The sequence below is a fragment of the Lissotriton vulgaris genome, chromosome 11 (genome assembly GCF_964263255.1).
Source record: "Lissotriton vulgaris chromosome 11, aLisVul1.2, whole genome shotgun sequence".
NCBI lineage: Eukaryota > Metazoa > Chordata > Amphibia > Caudata > Salamandridae > Lissotriton > Lissotriton vulgaris.
In genome coordinates this window covers 348710050-348731749 of record NC_141699.1, presented here as the reverse complement: position 1 = coordinate 348731749, position 21700 = coordinate 348710050, and the positions used below count along the sequence as shown (strand labels likewise).

Genomic DNA, 21700 nt, shown 5'->3' with positions numbered 1-21700 from the left:
GTACAGACCTCGATCCTACGCTCTCGAGGCGGGGTCCTACATACCTGCTATTATCCATCGCCCTATTGGCGATGCAGATTCACTGTTTCCCGGCCTGCGGATATGTCTGTACGATCTACACTGATTATTCAAGGAAATGTATATTTGCACCAGTTGTATAAAAACAAGAAAACGTTGCGCGCTTGGCTGTTCGTGGCTGAATGTTGAGGCCACGTCAGCAGATCATTTCCACTGTACCTGTACACTTTGATGCAACAATAAAACAAATTTCAACCAAAAAAAAAAAAGTCTTGTGTGTATTCGCTCACGGACCATACCCACTCGTACCGCGCAACTGTCCTATACAAATATCATCCACCGGGTTTAAATATTTAGGAATCCATATTTCGCGTGATTCGGCAGTCAGGTTCATCTCAACTTACTCCCCCCGCTTACTCGCTTACAAGCAGATGTGAAGGCCTGGAGCAGACTGCCTCTATCCCTGGTGGGTAGGGCAGCCTTATTCAAAATGATGTCCCTTCCCAGATTTTTGTATGCCCTTCAGAATACTTTGGATCTACTGCCTTCCAGCTACTTCCACGAGATCGAGTGCCTACAAAGGAAACTGTTGTGGGCCGGACGTCCCCGGAATGCCTTGGCCAAGCTTATGCTGCCTTGGTATGATGGCGGTATTGCGTTGCCGGATATACGACGATGTTACTGGGCCTCTAAACTGAGCTCGGTTAATCATGCGATGTATGGTCCGGCTTCTAACCTGGCTTTTGCTATGGATAAATGGCTGCTGCCGGCCGGGCAGAGACTATAACAGGACTCTCTATTCAAAACGGTCCGATGTGGCAGTGACTGGGCCTACCAGAGTTGCAGTGCGGGTCTGGTACAACGCTAACGCTGCTATGGGCTGGTCGGATACTCTCACTCGAGCGACTCCACTTTACGCTGCTGAAAGGTTGGGCAATTTGTGGACGACTAAGGGGTTCGATAAGTGGGACCTTATTGGGATTAGTAAGGTGGGAGACCTTTGGCGGAAGGACAAGATAAAATCCTTTGAAGAGTTGCAACTAGAATTTAAACTCGGTCCTCGAGAATACTTTCGGTACCTACAAGTCCGACACGCCCTTTCCTCTGTTTTTCCGCCTGGCACGCCCGTTCCAGAATCCTCACCTCTGGAGGACAGAGTACTCGATGGACACGTTCCGGACAGTACAATCTCTCTTATATATAAAAAGTTGATAAACGACCGAGAGGACCTTCTTCTACAGCTCCGCATGGCCTGGATCGGCGATGGACTGGAACTTGATGATGAGGACTGGCAGGCGGCGATATCCTCCTCAAAAGAGGTAGCAATCTCGGCCCGTCTGAGATTGGTGCAGTTAGAAATCCTACACCGAGTGTACATGACGGGTCCTCGCTTGTTGCGTATGGGGTATGTCTCAGATGATTTGTGTAAATGTGGGTGTGGCATGGTGGGTACGTTCCTTCATATTTTGTGGGAATGTCCGGCGGTAGCGTCCTTTTGGAATCGTGTGCATGGTGTTATGTCTGAGGTGACGAGTGTTTCGCTTTTGCCGGAGGCCCGAAGGTGTCTCTTAAATGTGTGGGAGCCCAATGATTATAATGTGGCCCAGACGCAGTGGGCCACCTTGGGTAACATGATCGCCAAGCGTGACATTGCGCAATTGTGGGGGTCGTCTAGGGCACCGAGTCTGTCGGCCTGGTCTAGAAACATGGACTGGTGCATGTTTCGTGAAAAAACTGTCTACATTGCTCGGGGCAGGCCCAAGAAATGGGGGAGGGTATGGAATAAGTGGAACCAATATTGTGGTGAAATTTGTACCCCTCCATTTGAGCCTCCACCGGAGGTGCTACAGTCCCCTTAGCATGATGTTCCTTCTAGTTTGGATTTTGTCTATGTGTTGCTGGCTACCTCTTGTTCCCCCTTTTCCCCCTCTCGGCTGCTCTTCCTGTTGACTATGTACAGTTATGAATGTGGTACGCCCTCCTCAGAAGGATTACTTATGTATCTGCCTTTCGTTTAGCCTCTGCAGTTATTTTCTTTATATTTTTTTGGTTGGTGTTTTTTTCAAAAAATACAAAATAAAAACCTTATTCCTCCTCTACAGTAATGTATGACATAACATGAATGTTTAAATGCCGCCGGGCCCTAGGGTTGTCGGCTGAAGGGCTGTGTATTCTTTCATCCTGATACGATATTGGAACGGTTGCCGGCCGACCCGAGGTGGCTATATGACTGCTATTGTATTTCCATGTTTATCAATAAAGGTTAAAAAAAAAATGGTTGTAAGCCAACTCTTACCCTGTATTTCTACTCTAAACTCTCCATTTGAGGGCTGAGGTGGAAGGACCTACTTAGACTTTCTGTAGGGAAAGAAATCCAAAAATCACTACTGGTAGCTAAGGGTGAGTCACCAGTATGCAGAAAGAACCAGGACCAAGGTCCCTAGTTAAAGCAAACATCACAAGGTGAAATCCAGAACTAATGGACCACCTATTCATTCAAGTTCACACCAGCATTCCTTCAGGCATCCTCTTACTGTCTACTTTCCGTGCTTCCAGCCGTTCTTCCCGTAGGTGTCCTCTCTGTCTCCCCGCTGATGGTGAATGGTGAGAAACAGAGGGTTTTTATACTAAAGAGCAGTGACAAATTAGTGAACTAATCAGTGTTAATTGGGCCCGTTAAGTGTGTTTCCTGTGTCCCTCTACGGGGCTGCCTGACCACCTGGTGGAAGGCCTGACTGTAAATCGTCCCACCTGATTGGTCAAAACCTGCCTCTAACACTACCTTAGTGTTAATTGGGCCCGTTAAGTGAGTTTCCTGTGTCCCTCTACGGGGGTGCCTGACCGCCTGGTGGGAGGCGTGACTGTAATAGCCCCACTTGATTGGTCAAAACATGACTCCAACACTACCTTGGCCGTTTAGAAAGTTACAAATGGGCTCAAAGGTTTGTTTCATGTGTCCCTCTTTGTGCGAGCAGGGCCGCCTGGTGGAGGGTGTGTATATTGGTATTATGGGCCATTGGTACCTCACTTGTTATATGTATGATGTGTACACTAATGATAGTCAGAGGTGGTAATTACTATAGCTGGTGTCTGTGTTTGATAACATGGAATACATGCACCAATGTGTTCCCCATGCCAGCTTGATCTGTTTGAACTTCTCTTGCGAAAATAACAAAGGGTCCACTGTTAGTGAACCACTTAAAATAATGTAGACCAGGAGGGTAGTAATAGAGAAAATACCCTGCTCTATTAGGCCAGCTTTCTTGGAGTTGGTTGTTGACTAAAGAAGGTGTACATGGTTAATTCTATATATTTTCTATTTTGCAAGTTGCAGCCATGGTATCTCATCATTTAAGCCTTTATCATCGCTGCGAAGTCTGTATACCCAGCGCTGTTCTCGGATGTGGAGTTGTCTAGAGATATCGGTCTTTTGTTTATTCATAACCTAAAGCACCACCCATCTGAGGTCTAGGTAGTTGTGGGCTTTCCCCGTGAAATGTTTAGTCAGTTTGGTGTTTGTCTTCCTGCACCTGATCGTACTCCGGTGTTCGCTGATCCACGTCTTCACCTTCCTGGTGGTCATCCCGACATACTTCAGGTTACGTAGACAGGATAGGAGGTACACCACACCTTCTGTATTGCACTTTCTGAAATGTTTTAGCTTCCATGGTCTCTCTGTACCTATGTCGACTTCTTTTGTGGTGGTGGTCAGCCAGCAACACACACAGTTGCCGCGTGAGTAGTGGCTTGTTGGTCTTGGTTGGCTCCACAGATTCATCTGATTCTCAATTTGATCATTTGGAGTTTTGGAGTGTACTAAGGTGTCCCTCGAGTTCCTACTCCGTTCCCACTTCTTGTTCCCCCTGTTTAAGATGGCCCATTTTTTCTTTATAATGTTCTGGATTCTGTTTGGCACAGGCGTGTATGTAGTAACGCAGACTAGGCGGTCTTTCTTTTCTTTTTTGTGTTGTCTCCAAAAGGGCATCCTGGTTATTATTCCTCGCCCTTTTCTTTGCCCGTTTAATCATCTTCTTGGGGTAATGTCTCTCCAGGAGTTTCGTCTCTAGTTGTTCTGCCTGTATCTGGAATGTATCTATCTCAGAACAGTTTCTTCGAACCCTCAGGAATTGGCCTACAGGAATGTTCTCACGGAGAGCCCTCGGGTGGTAGCTCTCATACATTAATAAACTGTTCTTGTCTGTTGGTTTAGTGTGGACTTTTGTGGATATTCCTTCTGATGTTAAGGTTATATCCAGATCGAAGAAAACAGCCTGATTTTTGTCGATGGTATGTGTGAACCTGAGGTGGGTGTCAATGCCGTTGACCCACTCCACGAAGCGTGTTGCCTCATCCTTGGTATACCGCCAGATGACAAAAATGTAATCTATCTCCCTGTAGTGACCAAAGTATTTTCAAATGATTGGGTCGGTTATGATCATTGCCCACCACCATCTCAGCATATTTTAGCCTAATATAGTGATATTTAGTCCTGTTTCTGACCTTACCTTGTTTTATGGCAGTGCAGACTATTGCTTTTGACATGCTTTCATGTTATCTTGCTTTGCAATTCATATCATCACATAGACATGGTGATGTGTAGACCTGAAGCTACAAAGAAGGGTTTGATTATGTCTCTTTATGTTTCTGACTTCATCTTCCTTAATGGCAGGGCTTGCCTATTGGCTTTGGCATGATCTTATTCCTTCTTGCATACTAATTTTGCTCTTTTGCGGGCATAGAGGCCTATGCTTGAGTAACTCCAAGTTCTAAGCTGCAGTCATCTTCTGAGCCTCTTTAGGTGAGAGGTTATGTTTTAATTCCTAGTTTTTATTCACTCTTGCTAAACTAGAGAGGACTGGTTCTTATCAGAAGAATGTGCTCACTCGATGCCGGAGTCATAGCAAAACGCTTGGCCAGCTGCTTGTTGTGCTCTCTTGGTGGTACAGGAAATCAGTGAGAACGGTAGGCGGACTTTGCTAGAAACTTCGATGGAGAGCTGCATTCTATATTGGAGAAAGGGAGTCCGAGAGAGGGTGAGATGTTGGTCTGGTGGTCTGGTGATACATCATGGTGCAGACATGCAGTCGTGACTGTGGAACAGAGTCCTGACCGAACCAGAGAGAGAGACGGACCCTTCTCCGAATGCAAAGATGCCTAAGATTATGGTGAGGTGTTCCATGTATGCCTATTGTATCTAACTATTATTTTTATATTCAGCTTCTACATATATGTATATGTCAGTAATTGCTATTGTGAATAATGTCTACTGTGATGTTTAGTTATTTCTTTCTTTTGTCATTCTATCATTGTGTAATAAAGCAACCCCAGAGCATATCATTTGTTTGTATTCCTTGTGAGGGAGGTCGGGCCCCTTTTATACCAAGTGCTTACAGAGGGATGGGTAAGTTTCCCCTCTAATGGGTAGTTGTTGATACGGAAGGGAAATCGGCTCCCAGCAGGGATGTCTAAATTCTAATTATTCTATCTAATACATTGCTAGGAGGAGCATGCACTCATCTGAGGTCCAGGTCGTTGTGGACTTTCTCTGTGAAATGTTTCGTCAGTTTGGTGTTGTTCTTTCTGCACCTCATCATGTAGACCCTCTGTTTCTCACCATTCACCATCAGCAGGGAGACAAAGAGGACGCCTACGGGAAGAAAGGCTGGAAGCACTGAAACTAGACAGTAAAAGTATGCCTGAAGGAATGCTGGTGTAAACTTGAATGTTCTGGATTTCACCTTGTTATGTTTGCTTTAACTAGGGACATTGTTCCTGTTTTTTTCTGCATACTGGTGACTCACTCTTAGCTACAGTAGTGATTTTTTTTCCCTACAGAAATTCTAAGAATAAACATAGCACATGGACTAATGTAATTGTTTTTAAATCACTTATCACTACCCCACGGCCATCACTTAGATTTAGAAGTGCATCCCTGTCTCCAGGTGTATGCCGTCCTCTATCAAACCAAGTTTTTAGAGGGCGAGGACAGCTGATGATGAAGCATGACACCTGGCGGTGTGTGAGGCCAGTCCGTAACTTTTTATGAGATGCCCCCACTGGTAGTGCATCTCTACAGAACTCTGTAGATAGACATAGAAATTGATTCAAGGGGCAGCCCACTTTTGTGTATTCATGATAGTGGAGGCTGGCTCGCCCTTTGGCCCCGCGCCTCTGGTTCCCACCCTCAGCAACATTGCTGGGGTTAGTGTGAGTGGACCAACTATTGTGTCTCATGTATGTGTACTGATGGTGTAGGGCGTGTAAGAATGTAATTTGATTTGGACATGCTCTTAAGGTAGCAAATGCTTAGTCGATTTGATGGTTGGAGCCATGTTGTGTGTAATTTTTATTAGAACTGTTATCTGCATGCAAAGGAGAGAGGGTGGGTGTAAAAGATATGTTTTGTGTGAACGACTCCATTATGACCCAAGTAGGTGCCATGGTGGTTTAATGTTTATTTATTTATTCAAAGTTTTATATAGCGCGAACAGGATCCTTACAGATATCAGAGCGCTTCACAAAGACAGGGAAGGGGCAATAGGAGTAAACAGAGATAGTGGGAACAGTATAATAGTCAGTGACATGGTAATAACATGGATGATAAAAACAAACATAAAACCAATCCATATATGATCAGGTAAATAACATGGTAACATGGTAATAACATGGTAATAACATGGTAATAACATGGTAAGTAACATGGTAATAACATGGATGATAAAAACAAACATAAAACCAATCCATATATGATAAGGTAAGGGAGTAGTATAGAGCAGCACAGGTCATTGATCCGACTACAATGGCGTACAGGTGGATCAGTAAACCAACGTGTATCATATCTTGGTCGGTAGTAAGAGAGTAGCGTAATAGTGCCCCCAACAAGTCGAGTATTGTGCCAGGGGATAGGCAGAGCAGCGGTACAAGCAATGCAGAGTCTCTGACCCAACATCTGTAGCGATCAGGAGATCTTGGCCAGAAGCATTGTTTTCACCTCTTTCTTGAAGAGTGCAGTGGAGGTGATTAGCCTTGTTTCAGGAGGGAGCGCATTCCAGATCCTGGGTGCCATTCCTGAGAAGGAGCGTTTGTAAGTTTTCGCTTTCCGAAATCTACGAGGTTTCAGGAGTAGATTTTTAGTACTCCTATTGGATCTCGAACCTCCTGATATAGACAGCTTTTGAGCGAGGTAGTTGGGTGCCTTGTGGTGCACGGCCGCGTGTGTCATAGTTGCAATTTTTAGCTGTATTCTGGCTTCAAAAGGCAGCCATTTTAGAGACTTTAGGTCTGGGGATATGTGCGAGTGCTTTCTAGAGCCAGTAATGAGTCTCGCGGCAGCGTTCAGGGAGGCTCTTAAGGGTGCTGTTGTGGATAGTGGGAGACCGCTGAGGGTCGCAATTCCGTAGTCTATTCGAGGGATGACTAGAGCTTGTACAGCAGTTTGGAAGTCTTTGGCCGGGAGGAAGGGTTTAATTTTCCTCAGCGTGTTAATTTGGAAATTAGCTGCTTTTGTGGCTTTGCTGACGTGCTGCTGCATGTCGAGCTTGGCGTCGAGTGTGATGCCTAGGGATTTCGCCGAGTCCACGATGGTAGGTTGGACATTGAGTGCTGTTAGGTTGTTGAGCCAGGTTTGGGTGGTGGAGATTTTCGCCAGAGGTGAGATGAGTAGGAACTCAGTTTTTAGAGCATTCAGTTTGAGGTGATTATCGGCCAGCCAGGATTGGGTGTTAATAAGCGTGGAATTCAGCTGTTTGATATCTTCCGGGGACTGTAACTTTAGGTAGAGTTGTGTGTCATCAGCGTACATATGGAATTGAACATTGGATGCTTGAAGCAAGGTGGCGAGGGGTTCCATAACGAGGTTGAACAGTGTAGGAGAGAGGGTGGATCCTTGTGGAACCCCTAGATCTGCAGGCACAGGTGTAGATAGTACATTGTCGATCTTGAACCTCTGAGACCGGTTGTGAAGGAAAGACGAAAACCATTTGAGAACAGTTCCCGATAGCCCCATCCTAGTACTTAGCAGCTCCAACAAGTTCTCATGTTTGACCGTGTCAAATGCTGACGAGAGATCAAGAAGGATGAGGAGGCAGGACTCATTACGATCCAGAATTTGGAGGGCGTCATCAATTATGTGTGTCATAGCTGTTTCCGTGCTATGTTTCGCTCTGAAACCTGATTGATGAGGGTTGAGGAGGTCAAATTGATCAATGTGTTTTGTTAGTTGGAGTTGGACACATTTCTCCAACAGTTTGGCCAGGGTGGGGATATTGGTGATGGGCCGATAATTGTTTAGGTCAGACGGATCAGCTGTAGGTTTCTTGAGTATAGGCGTGACTTGCCCCACCTTAAGGGAGTCTGGAATGTGTCCTTGTTGCAAAGAGCTGTTAATGATCTTGGTCCAGAGAGGGAGGAGCAAGGGGATAAAGTCTTTTACAGCATTAGCAAGTAGAGGGTCTGTGAGGTGATTAGAGGGCTTCAAAGTGCAGAGCAGTTTGTGTATAGCTTCTTCCGAGTAGGTGTCGAAGTACTGCCAGGATGCCTTGTTTTTAGGTTGAGTGTCAGCCATTCTGGTGTAGTTGGAGTATCGATTTACATCCATGATGAGGTCATTTCTTATGTTGTCAGTCTTATGTTTAAAGAAAGCAGAGAAGGCTTCACAGTGTGGAGTGTCATTTGTTGTGCTATTTGATTGTGTGGGTTGTGCCTTTGTTTGGGTCTTGATTAGCTCGAACAGTTTTCTTGGCCTATTCTTCGCTTGGTCCAACTGGCGGCTGAAGAAGTCCGACTTTGTGCGCTTTATTTTCCTAAAGTAGGCATTTCTCTTGTTCTTGAGCTTTTTGAGATGCAGTGCTGAAGGGTCCGATCTCCAGGTGCGCTCTGCCATTCGCATATTACGCCTTTCGTCATTGAGACTGTCATCATACCAGGGGTTAGAAATTTTGGTGGAGACTCTCTTCAGTTGCAGAGGGGCGACTTCATTGACTATTGTATTCATAGAGTCAAGGTAGTGGTCAGTCAGTGATTGAACATCTGAGGCACCTGAAGGGGGAAGGAGGAGGTTGCCGATGTGGGGAGGTAGGGTGGAGGGGTTAAGATTCTTCAAATCCCTTTTCCATGTTTTGGATTTGATTGGTTGAGTAGGGTTAGGTTTAACTTTTTCGTTGATAAAGAAGGTGATAATGTGGTGATCTGACCAATCGCAGGGTAGAATCGCTTCCAGTTGAATAGCGTTCTCTTTGGCAATGATGAGATCGAGTATCGCGCCTTTGTCGTGTGTTGGTTTATCGCATAATTGGGTGAGGTCAAGCGCATTGAGGAAAGTTTTTAGACTATTCACTGAAGTGTCTTTCTGATCGTTCCAGTGGAGATTGAAGTCACCCAGGTAGACTTGAGTGGTCTGCCGACCGGCGTTGGAAGTGATCAGGTCCATGACTTGTTGGGTGAATATGAGATTGTCACCAGGCGGGTGATAAATGAGATGTAGAGTACATACTTGTTTGCCCTCACTGATGATGTCTAGGCAGAGGAGTTCACAGGAGGAGAGGGAGGGTGAGGTGACTTGAGTAACGGAGAGGTTGCTCTTAACAATGCATGCAATTCCCCCGCCCGTCTTGCCAGGAGACCTGTCCAGCCTAATGATGTGATAATTGGGGGGGACTAGTATGTCCATAATCGGGGTAGAGGCTTCAGTGAGCCACGTTTCCGTTAGAAAGGCTAGGTCTAGCTCCCTATTTGAGACAAGATCCGCGATGTCGGAGGAATGTCTCTGGGCCGATCTGCAGTTTAGTAGGATGCATTTGAGTTTGGGAGAGAGAAGGGTGGTCGAGCTTTCTAGTGTGAGGGGAACTTTCCTGAGGTTGTTAGGGACGGAGCCTCTGTTGTTGAGTGTTGGGAGCCTCAGAGCGTTTGTGGGAATTGTGGGTATGGGGATGTGCGAATTGGAAAAACCTTTTACCGGACCTGGGCCATAAGAGCGTAGGAGAGAGCAAAGGTCGAGGTCCGACAAGGGGCTGAGAACACGACGGGGGCGGTGGGAGTTATTGCGAACGGGGATAGTGGACCATTGCTGGTGTCGTCGGGGGCGAGTGTATGTAGGAAGGGTGCGTCGTTTGTAGGGTAATGGGATGGTGGGAGGTAGACTGGGCTGTGAGGAGAGAAGGTCTTTGATTGCGTGGATGTCTTTTTTGATTTGTAAAATTTCCTCCTTGACTTGTTGGAGTGTGGATAAGGTCAAGTCAGGAGGGTTGATGAGGTGTTCCGCGGTGCTAATGGGTGGGATGGTATTCAAGGTGTGGACGTGTTTGTGGGCGAGGGGTGTGAGTGGTGAAGGTGAGGCAGGCGGAGGGTGGGAAGCATAGATAGTGACTTCAGTGGGAGACGGTACAGGTGAGTAGAAGAGTGAGTGAAGGTTGAAGACAGTGGGGGAGACAGGAGGGTAGTGAGGGCTAAGAATAGGAGGTGGGAGAGAGGGGGGTGCTAGGGTAAGGGAGGAGGTATGTTCTGTATCTTGTGTTGGGAGGGGGATGACGTTATGAGTGGGAGTGGGGAGGGAGCGGGGAAGGGAGAGGTGTCTGCCATGGGGGGGATGGGGTGGTTGGGTGGATAAACTCCGAGTGATGGTGTGTGCAGATGTAGGCGTGTTGTGGGTGGGAGTTGTTGTGTCGGGTGTGAGAGACACGTGGGTGGGAGTGGAGAGAGAGATGGGGAGGGAGAGGTGTCTGTCGAGGGGGAGATGGGAGGGGGTGGATAAACTTTGGGCGGTGGCTTGTTCAAATGGTGGAGTGTTGTGGGTGGGGGATGATCTGTCCGAGGGGAGAGGGATGGAGGGGGTGTGTGTGGGGATAAGAAGTGTCATGTTGGAGGGGCTACTAGTATGTGCGGTGGGGATATTCGTGACTGTCCTTGGGGAGTGGCGTGCGTTAACAGCAGGTGGGCCATTTACTGGGGTACTGGTGGTAGAGGTGTAGTAGGTGGTGGCTACGAGGTCAGGGGGGATAGTGCTGGCGGACTTCTGGGTTCGGGTCCGCAGCTTGGAGAGGTGCTCTTTGAACTTGGGGAACAGGTTGTCTAGTAGTTCCAGGTTCTTGTCCGTGGCTTGGATCAGGACAATCCCGGTATTATAGATTGTAATGGTAGACCTGCCAGGGAAGAGGTGGGAAGGTGTGATGGTGAGAGTTGAGCCATGGGTTGTTTTCTTGGTGATGGAGACTGTGAGTAGAGATAGGAAAGTTTTTCTCCATTGGGCTCTGCGTGAGGTGTGGAAGATGAAATCAGTATTCAGGGCTCCATTGCCCGATGAGAAGTAGGTGTCAGCAAAGGGTGTTTCCAGGTGCGCCCTCAAGAAGTTGTGTTTGAAACGTTTAGTGGCACTTTTGGAGAGAGGGGTGGAGGGGTAGTTAATTCTAAAAGTGTGCTTGCCGTTGAGCTCCATTTTAGAGAGGCTGTGGTGTTAGGTGTCTGAACTAGGGCGATAGTACACGCTGTCAGCCGCTAGTTACAGGGCCAAGGAGGACACTAGTGAGTGAGCACAGATATAGGGGGTGGAAGTCAGTGTGATCCCCGAACAGCCAGTGCGTGGGAGCATCTTATCAGATGTATCCTATATACAAGGTAGCAGTCAGCTTACACCGTGTGACCAGCTATGCGAGGTAAGGCCTATTAGGTGGAGGCTAAGTTACATATCAGAATGTACAAGGTAGCAGCAATGTAGTCTAGGCTTAGAAAGTGGCTGGGCGCAGTTTGCCTGACAGAGAGAGTTGGATGAGGTAGTAATAATCAGTGCAATATCGTGACGTAGCTTACAATGAAAACCCAATAAGAAAATAAATAAATGCGGAAGCGGACAGCGAATGATGGGGATAAAGGTGAGATATGTGCAGCTTGCCGCATATAAAATACAGGCTAGAATAGAGCTAAACTACTAATGAGTTACTAAATCCCATAAATGTGCATACATATTGCAGTAATAACAATATAGCACTACAATAAAAATACAATAAAATACAGGCTAGAATAGGGCTAAACTACTAATGAGTTACTAAGTCCCATAAATGTGCATATATATTGCAGCAATAACAATATAACACTAGAATATACGATGGCAGTGTGAAAGCAATGCATACAGTGTAGTAATCCAGTAATAAGACAATAAGATAAAATAATTAAAATAAAATTAGAGCCTGCAGTAAAAGGCAATGACTAGTCCGTGATGGCCGCTGAGTAGAGAGAGAGGTCAGTCTTAAAAGGCCGCCATGTAGGGGGACTGGAGACGCTAGTCCTTTATTTGTTGTTATTGCTTGTGAGCAGGGTGGAGAGGTTCCAGGTTCCGTTTGAAGCAAGCCCAGTTCCAAGCTAGGTGTGAGGTAGCGTTCGTTGTGACACAGGTGAAGGAAAGGAAGTTACGGAGACAGTGCCAAATACGATTAGAGATAGCCTGAGGAGACCAGATCTTAGTACATAAGGTGCAAAAGAATGATTAGCCACGATGGTGTTCCGAGGGGGGAGACTGTGTCAAAATGGCCACCACATATGGGGAGAAGAGACATTAGTCCACTATTTATTTCCATGCTTTGTGAGCAGTGAGATCAGACATTTAGTCCTCTTTTTATTTCCATGCTTGTGAGCAGTGAGATCAGTTTCGTTTCTCCCTCTGTGGGGGAGACTCATCCCGATGGACTCTCGTGGGCACAGTAGGTGATTTATGGCCTTAGGTTCTTGTTTTTCCGACCCCCGCCATTTTGTACAAGTACAACAAAGTTCAGAACCAAAGAAAATGTACATAAATACCTTCTCTTGTAGTTAAGGACTGTGTCCGCTGCGCGCTCATGTGCTCCACCAGTGACTGCAAACTATTTCCATGCCGGCGTCCGCTGCTCCTCTCAGCCCTCCAGTCCGTTGGTGTTCCTTTACTGCGGGGCGGGTGGGAGAGGTCCTTTACTGCGGGGAGGGGGGTGCTGTCCTCATCCCGGTGTGCAATCGGTGACTTCTGGGTGGGGGGGAGGTCCGTTGTTTCGGCGGCTACGGCGGCTTCTGGGGGGGGGGGGGGTCCGTTGCAATCGGCGGCTTCTGGGTGGAGGGGGGGTCCGTTGTTTCAGCTCGTGAGTGGAGGCGGGGTCCGGTGTTCGTCCCGCGGTGCTCTCCTGCTGCACGTGTTGTCCGTTGTACCCCTGTAGCGGCCAGCATCTGCCAATTTAGAGAAGGGGGGGGGATGGGTCCGGTGCTCGGTCCACCTTGGTCCCGGTGCAGCTGGGCTGGTGGTGTTGTTTCCGCTATTCCGCGCGGAGAGTGTGGTGTTTCTGGATTCCTCTGCTGTGGCGGTGCTGGCTCGGGACCCTCCGCCGAGCCGACTCAGCGGTTCCCCGGGGCTTCAGCTGCGCCGCGATGTGGTGTTTCTGAAGGCACGGGTCTGGTGGCCGGTTGCGATAGCTCCGCAGTCCGAGTGCCGGCTCAGCAGGTCTTGCCTCCTTCAGGTCAGACTCTGTCTCCAGACCTCTGTTTGTGCATGTGTAAGGATTGTTAAACATAACAACCATCAGCAGATGGAATTACTCATAATGCCAAGGATACTAACCTGTTGCAGAGTCATGAAAGGATCTGGGTACCTGTGACAACATCTTGGTGAGAGTAAAATCTACATCACAGATCATTAGCACATTTATTGACTTGATTATTTTCCTTCTTCTTTCCTTGTTTTTGGTGAAAACAGCCTGATTTGGAAACATTTTGCCTATGTGCCCTCACCATTTTATGGGTGTGGGCACAGAGGCAAAGAGGCCTTTAGGAGTGTACTGACAGAGTCCCATCTGCAGGGGACTCTATGTCCCTTTTTGAAGAGCAGGCAGGCATTACCCGCACAGTAAAGACGGAGTGGCTGCTTCACACAGCCTATCCATCTTTTACTGTGCAGACAGTACCAAGGGAAGGCACAAATGCGTAGATGCCCTGGGGAAGATCATTGATTGCAATTGGGTGCGCTGTCACAGTTGACGCCCTGTGCATGCTTTAAGGTATGCCTCACCACAAATGGGGATAGTGTGCCCATCAAATGATAGGGGCCCAGGGGTATTTTTTTTGTTTTGTCGAAGCTGTACACAAGCCTGCAATGCACTGACAGACAGAAGAGGAAGTTTATATATACACACCAGTCACAAGCTATGGATGACTAGGGGAAAATGGAACACTTAAAAAACAAGATTCAACATGGAGGCAATATATAATTTAAACTGCCTGAAACTCTTGAGTGGATAACCAACCTGCTTGTCTAACACACAGAGACACAACTAGGGCTGGTGACAGGCTTCAATGGCAGCATCCTATATTCTAGTGCTGCAGCACTCCTACCACCAGCCCACCTCCCATAGTACATTGTAATAGAGCAACTGTATCACATACAAGAAATAGAGTACAGACACATTCGATGATTACTATGGTCTACCTTGTTTTGTAAGTGTGGTCAGTGCTATGTACTGGATCACCACCCATCCCCATTCTGGCACTGAAAAGATCACGATTACCAGAAAGAGAAGTCAGGGACATCCAGAGAGATTGTGGCTGCAGTAGCCCAGGCCCCTACATGTATTCAGCAACACTGAGATTAGTAGTAAGGAAATAACAGTTGTACAGGTAAACAATTTCTGCTTCTGTGAACCTTCATTACCAGAGGAAGAACTGGGCTGAATGAAGGCTGAGGGCCTGGATCTTGGCCCAAGTTACCTGAGCTACCTAGTCAGGTATCTATGGGCTAATGTGTATGTGACTAGTGCTTTATTATTGACAATGGCAAAACAGCGTAAAGGAAAACCCGAAATTCCTCTCCTCTGTGTCCCCCAGGCAGTTTCAGGGGCCTCACAATACAACCCTTGCCTTTTAATTTGTAAGCTACCCAGTGGTTGCTATTATTCTACTGCTCTCTTCTATATCTCATCTTGTGCCTGGACCTAAGGAATTAAGCAGCCACGAGGAAAAGTTACTCCATTGTGAATCTGAATCTCATTCATCATGGGTATCTTCTTTAGGTACGAAACCAGCAGAATATTTAAGTCCATGAGCAGGAACTGAGAAAACTATTTGAAAACATGGTTTTATAAAGAAAACGTGATCCTTGGATGGTAGCATTTTCTGTCTACTTAACACAGTCAATTTAACCAATTCAGTCACTTTTAAAGAAAACTATAGTGGAACACTCAGAAGTACACTTTAAAAAGTAAACTCAAAGAATACTGCTAATATTTTAGATTTAAACACATTCATTCTTACACTAATAATTTAAAGTTTCGAGTCAGCATGAACTGCATGGCATTTTGTGTTTCTTAGAGGTCAAGAAAAGACCAAAAAAAACAATACTCTTAGTTCATCTTGGATTATGGCCAGAGGTTTATAAATGTAAAGGAAACACTCAAGATGGAGACCTAGGATTCCAACTGAGTACATTCTCCTACTCCATTTGGGGCTTTCTTGAGTGATAATAAATAGTAGAAGAGAATAATACGTACATTGCTTCCCCTTTAGAGGAAGGTGACCAAGAGCACAATTCATATAATCACAGAGGTTGTGCATGGTGGCCAGGCCCACCAGTGAGTGAATTCTGGAATGAAAATCTATTTCAAAATCTGCTAATTCTTATTAAGAGCTGCGGTGGTTGCCTGTACCCTGCTGGAGTGAACTCTCACCCAACTATGGGTGCTTGAGAGAAGTTAGGTTAGAGCAAATAGACTCCTCCATAATGAACAGTAGTTTGGACTACATACTCTTTTTATTTAGTATACATAATACTATCTTATGAACAAGTCCATATGATTTCTCTTCTACACAGGACAGATGGGGAGATGATTGCAAAACAAATTGTCTAGTTTATGTGAAAATCTGACATCACAATCGGTAGAAAAGCGGGGTGATCCTCCAAGGCCCCCTTGTTATAATGAAAACAGGGTATGGGTGAAAAGAGACTGCATCCTCCTGGGTGAAGCAATAGGCACTTTGAAGCTAATCCTTTGAGAAGAGTTCTAGAGATCTGCCTTAAATATAGAAAACACGGATTATAGTGGAATCATTACAGAGAGTAAATAGTAACTGTGGTGGATACGAAAAATCATCCATGATTATGCTACTTATCTCATCTGAAAAAGTAAATAAACAAGCATTGTCAAAAAATATAATCAATACATTTTTTAAAGTACACTTACTGAAATTATTTATTCATTTTATCAGGACAATGGAGTGCTCAATTAGAAGTTATCAGCAGCAGGCATCCTTATATGGTGCCACGTCCTACAGTCCAACTAACTGAAACAACACATTTGGTCCCAACTCTAGCCCAAACTTGAGGGTATAACAGCGTATCCATTTCAAAAGTTTGTGTTCAGTCCATAGCCCCCCAGAGTTTGAAACAGGAAGTCCCTGCCTGCAATATCAAAGGCTTTCTTGATATCTAACTAAGTCACCATGTATTTTTCCTCCCTTTCTTCCAGTTGAAGCCTGACATAGGCAATCCTTCTAACATTTGCCACTGCCCTCCTACCCGATAGAAAGCTTGATTGATCTTGATGTACCAGATTTGAGATCATTCTTATTAATCTACATGCTACTGCCTTGCTAATAATTTCAATATTGATATTGATCATTAAAAGCGGTCAATAAGATTTATAGTCTATCGCATCTATACCAGGGTTCAAGTATCATTATTATGGCTGCTTCTTGCATCAAGTCTGGCAATCTGTCTCTCTCTATTGCTTTCTCCCAGACCTATAACAGTTTATTTACAAGAAAGCACATTTAAATAATTTAGCAGGTAGGTTGCTGGGCCTGAAGTTTTGCTACCCATCATTTCTTTAAGTGTGACTTTCTACTCATCTTGTGTTAGTGGTTCGTCTAATTGTTAATTTTGGCAGTAAAGCTTGTTTTATGTATCTTTTTATCTTGTCATGGTCTTCATTTGGTTGTCGGATATGCATAATATATAGGTATTGGTGGAATACTCTGTAAATGTCTATTTGAGTAGTGTCGCTGGACTAGTCTGCCACTCTCACAACAGGTCTCTGTGGTTTTCTCTGTTCAGAAGCCATGCTAGCATTTTCCCAGGCTAATGTCAGTGTCTATGTATTATTGGTCTTTAGGATGTGTAAGAATATCTATCCAATTCATCAAATTATTCTCCCAGTTTATGTTTCTTGCCTATTGGAGTGTGTGAATCACGTAAAGTTCTTTTGCGTAATTCTACAAAATGCCTGAAAAATTATGGAAAATTAAGCATTATTACGTGAACTGCACACCTATCATTTAGCACTGTATTTGAGCACTGTTTGGTTATTCACCTTGTTCTTCTGCGCCTGTGTGGTATCTTTACCAGAAACAATGACTTAATTTTGAGAGTGGAGTAATGGTATAATTTTGTGAGTTTTGCATAACAAGCGTAACACAAATTACCAAAATTACATGAATTACGCCAGCATGATTTAAATTTCAAACAGGCCTATTGTCTACAACAGTCTCTTGTGCTTCATTAGTATTCAGGAGGGATGCCTCACTTCATGCAATTGCAGTCGTAGGTTGCTGATATCTACCCTAATTTGTGAGGAGACGCCACATATCCTACCTAGATACAGCCTCTTTGTCACTGCTTTTGGTTTGTCCCATTTAGGGGCCTTGTGGGAAGTATTATTCAAGTTGTTCTCAAACTAAACTATAACGTGCATAGCCTTATCTTAATGGCCTTCTCTTGGAGCAACTGTGCTCTGAGTTTCCACACAGGAAGGGGAGCCTAGTGTGGTGTTGTGTGCACAACTTATGGATAGGAGAGTGATCAACAGCATTCCGTCCATCTACCTCACCTCTGTGGACCCCTCACATGTCTCAGCACTAAGAGGTAGTCTTTTCTATTCAAGGAATTGCGAGGTAGGTGAACCCATGTTCTTGGTAATGTTGTTCCATCCAGACCTCAACATTTGGCTTATTAGTCAGTTCCACCAGTTGCGTTGTGAGTTTATGTTCTAGCCTAGCCTGAGGGGGTGTCTGTCTATAAATCCCGACATTACACAATTACTACACCATCGGTGAACCCAGCCTTGGCGCCCCTATTTTCAACAGTCTGGGGAAGAATGATAAGGTTATGCACCTGGTCCCATATACATGGACCAAGCGTATGTCTCTGCCAACCAATTCCTCACTCACCACAACTAGAGCCTGTGTGGGCTGTAGTATTGACATTGCCTGAAATGGTATTTCACTTTGTATCCACAGAGCTATGCCCCACAGGAAGAGGAATATGAGAACCTAAACATACTCTCCATCTAATTATTTAACACACTATTGTGTTCCTCTACAGTGCGACATGTTTCCTGGAAGGCTAGCACCTCGCCCAACACTGAGGCTTCAGGAACGACTGTACCCTGTGTTTCTTGACATGATTGTTGAGTCTCCTGACAAATCATTTTAAATGGACCTACCATTCATACTGCTGGATGTGTTGACTAAGATATTTTAACATACTTTCTTCAAGGCCAATTCTCATATTTAGGGATTTGGCGTGTCTCATTCACAAAACCTATTCTTGTTAATTTTTTTCAGACCATTTACTTAATGATGATGTGCAGACTATTCAACTTCCACACTGAAAGTGTAATCTCCAAACCAACCTCTAGTACATTTGGGCAGTGGTCATACTTCCATTTAACACTGGCGGAAGGTTTGGTGAAAAACAGATGTCCACCACCGCTATGCCATAACTCACCCATAGCATCAAAGAACTTAATGGTCAACAACAGATAAAAGTTGCAGTGTGCTGCGAACACCACCCAGCATTCATGAGCAAACAATATAAGCAGTCCAAGCAGGCATTCTCAACTTACAGACAAGCCAGCTACGGTATGCTTTTTTACAACAGTAAACACTGATAATTAATCCACTATTTCCCCCCCCCCCCCATATCATACAGACAGACAGAAAAGTAAGACCGAAGGGCCACATATTTCTCATCTTTGTGGGGACAGCCTCGCATCAGATATATATATTTTTCCATAACAGCACATCTCTCCATAAGCCGCTGCCACTATGCCATATAGGACAGGGGGAAGTCCTATATTTAGCTATGTCTCGCTTGGTTAGCTAGAACCCCAGGCTAATCAGGGTCTTGGCACTCCTTTGTTAACCTGCCTCTTCAATTATTCCGCAATGGACCCATTTAGGGCACGATTTGATGGTGATATGTAAGACCTTTGAAAGCATAAAGAATATCTTAGACCAGTAGCTCTAAATAATTGGGAAGGACTATGTCACATGGGAGAAAAATCCCTCATGTCTGATTTACATCTAAAGCAGTCTGGCATGTGAAGTCTGCCCATTTGCCTTAGAATCCAGAATATATAATAGGTTCTATGAAGGGATTTAACTTGTATAAATGCGAGTTTGGAAGAGATAATGAGGGATCGGGTCACCCTAGATCCTTCATCTGATCTTCCAGGAGTCCTAGGTGATTGTGCTGTTGGCTTTGGTTATTCAGGCTGATGCAACCCCCTCAGTTAATGTTACTTTGTTCTGCAGGGACAACATGGCATAGTCGTTCACTACCATTTGGTGGACAGAATGCCTTTCCATTGTTTGTGTGTTTGTTTCTTCACTACCAGTGATCACAGTTTGTCTTTACACCTCTTTCTTGATTCAGCTCATGTTTCCACTTTTCTAAGACCCATTTTACCCTCTAACCAATCCCAGGTGATTTCTGGGAATAGGAACAAGATGTGATCTCATTAATCCTGTTCACAGGGTAAAGCACAATCTTTTTTAGTCCTGCCTCTCTCAGTCACACTTCCACTGCCTCAAATTATTTACGCTGTCTCTGAATCTGTTGGTATAATTCTGGAGCACTTGTATCGTCAGCTCTTCAGGAAGCTTGGCTGTTACAATTCTCAGGAAGTCAGTTCTATCACACAGTTCAGGAAGCTGGCTTTGATAGCCCTTGGTGGCAGGGGGCGAGCTTGCGCTGTGTGCAGCCATCCACGATGAACATTTGTGAGAGAGGTTTAGCATATCTAAAAGATTATTGTTAATAAAATAACACATAGAATCCCTCCAGAGATCTCACAATTAAAATGAGAAAATAGGCTTTTCGTGTGACCATAAGGGTTGAAGATCCTGTGTTGATTAGATACAAACATATACAAAATACTGACAGGTACATATACAAGATATTTCTGTTAGTCAAATTTTGAACTTTTACTGAAAAGTGAAAGCCCTCACCTTCCTCTAGGGCTTCACCAGCATCCGTCTCGCGTTGCCGACGCACAGCCCTCTGTTTCTCTTCCAGGCGCTGTTTCTCAACATTAGCTTCCTCCCACTTGCCAATTTCCATGAGTCGTTGATCGGGTCGTAGCCGACTATCAGTAGGTGCAACTCCCTCTTCTGGTTCATTCAGGGTCAAGGCCAAGTCTGAGAAAAAATACATGTTTTCTGCATTTTCCCTGCAAGAAGAGTAATGATGTTTTGAAACAGAATTTGCATTTTCCTCTAAGTAGTCCCAATTGCACCAAGACATTTTATATGGACTTTAAAAATCGTACACTACATTATAAAACATTTTCACTAATAAAATGCTCCCTTGCTGTGCAAAAAAACAGTTTCAAAGACATTACATCTGTGATTCTGAGTTTGGCTGACGGATTTTCTTTTAACGGAGTTGGCAGACTGGCCAACTTGAAGGAGTTGGTTGAAAATCTGACAGCAGGATCCACAGACATTTCTCTACTAAAGTGATTACATCCACTCTTGGTGAAGAAAACTTAATGGAGAAACATTTGGGATAAACAATCAGTTTTGATGGGCCTTCTGTTTGAAAATTCAGACACCTAAAGGACACTCAAGTGGAGTCAACAGACAATTCCTATTTGGTCATTTCTTTAACATGATGGGAGGTATTCCCTATATTTTCCTTTTGCTTTTTTTCTGAAAGTTCATTACCATTTCCATTGGTTTTTTTTTATCAAGTTAACAACAAGAGATCATTAAGCCTTAGATTGGTAAGCTAGTCCATCATCATGCCTGGAAGAGCCAACTTTGGGCCTTTCAGGAGTTGATGTCAGAGCCTGAGGTGTATCTTCCTGTGGTAGGTCTTGCACCTAGAATCCACTAAATAGGGTGGTTACATGACAGGACCAGATGTGCAGATAGGTAACTCAAAATGTTCTGAAAGATTACAGATGTTTCATTACCACCATCCCTCAAATCAGGTAGAAGTCTGTACCTCTTCATAGGTTTTTTAAAAGTCTTTGACATTTTCATATCATGGATTACACTTGTTACCTCAAAAGGTAACAAGACAGCTACGTGTTTTTCATAGCTACTAAACTTCAATGCAGGTCACCTTTGCTTAGGTCTTCTCTGGCTTCTGTAATTCATTGACACTGGGGAGAAGAATATGGACACAGGCCAAAACAGGTAACTATGATAACTTCACCAAACTCCAGCTGGCGAGTAACACATGATTTCCACAGGATCCATCCTTGGCATCAGGGTTTTGTAAACTGGTTTGTGTATGGCAACTGCAATAAAATTTGAGGTTTGTGAGAAACCGGAATGTTGTTTGAGGGGGACGAAACCCTACTCAAGTAACAGCCAAATCTTTGTTAGGGTGAACCACAAATGAATGAATGAATGAGGATTTATAGAGCGCGTAGTTACCCGGAAGCATCCCAGCGCT

The 21700-nt window shown here is 44.9% G+C and overlaps 1 protein-coding gene across 6 annotated transcripts in view; it reads right to left on the bottom strand.

Moving 5' to 3' along the window:
• The window catches only part of OSBP2 (oxysterol binding protein 2), a 1786946-nt gene that overhangs the window by 48150 nt on the left and 1717096 nt on the right, over window positions 1-21700 (bottom strand). For all 6 annotated transcript variants that reach the window (XM_086943307.1, XM_086943309.1, XM_086943310.1 and 3 more), the window contains one exon: window positions 20245-20465. In XM_086943307.1, coding sequence (XP_086799433.1) covers window positions 20245-20465 — 221 coding nt within the window. The remainder of the gene's footprint in view (window positions 1-20244; window positions 20466-21700) is intronic.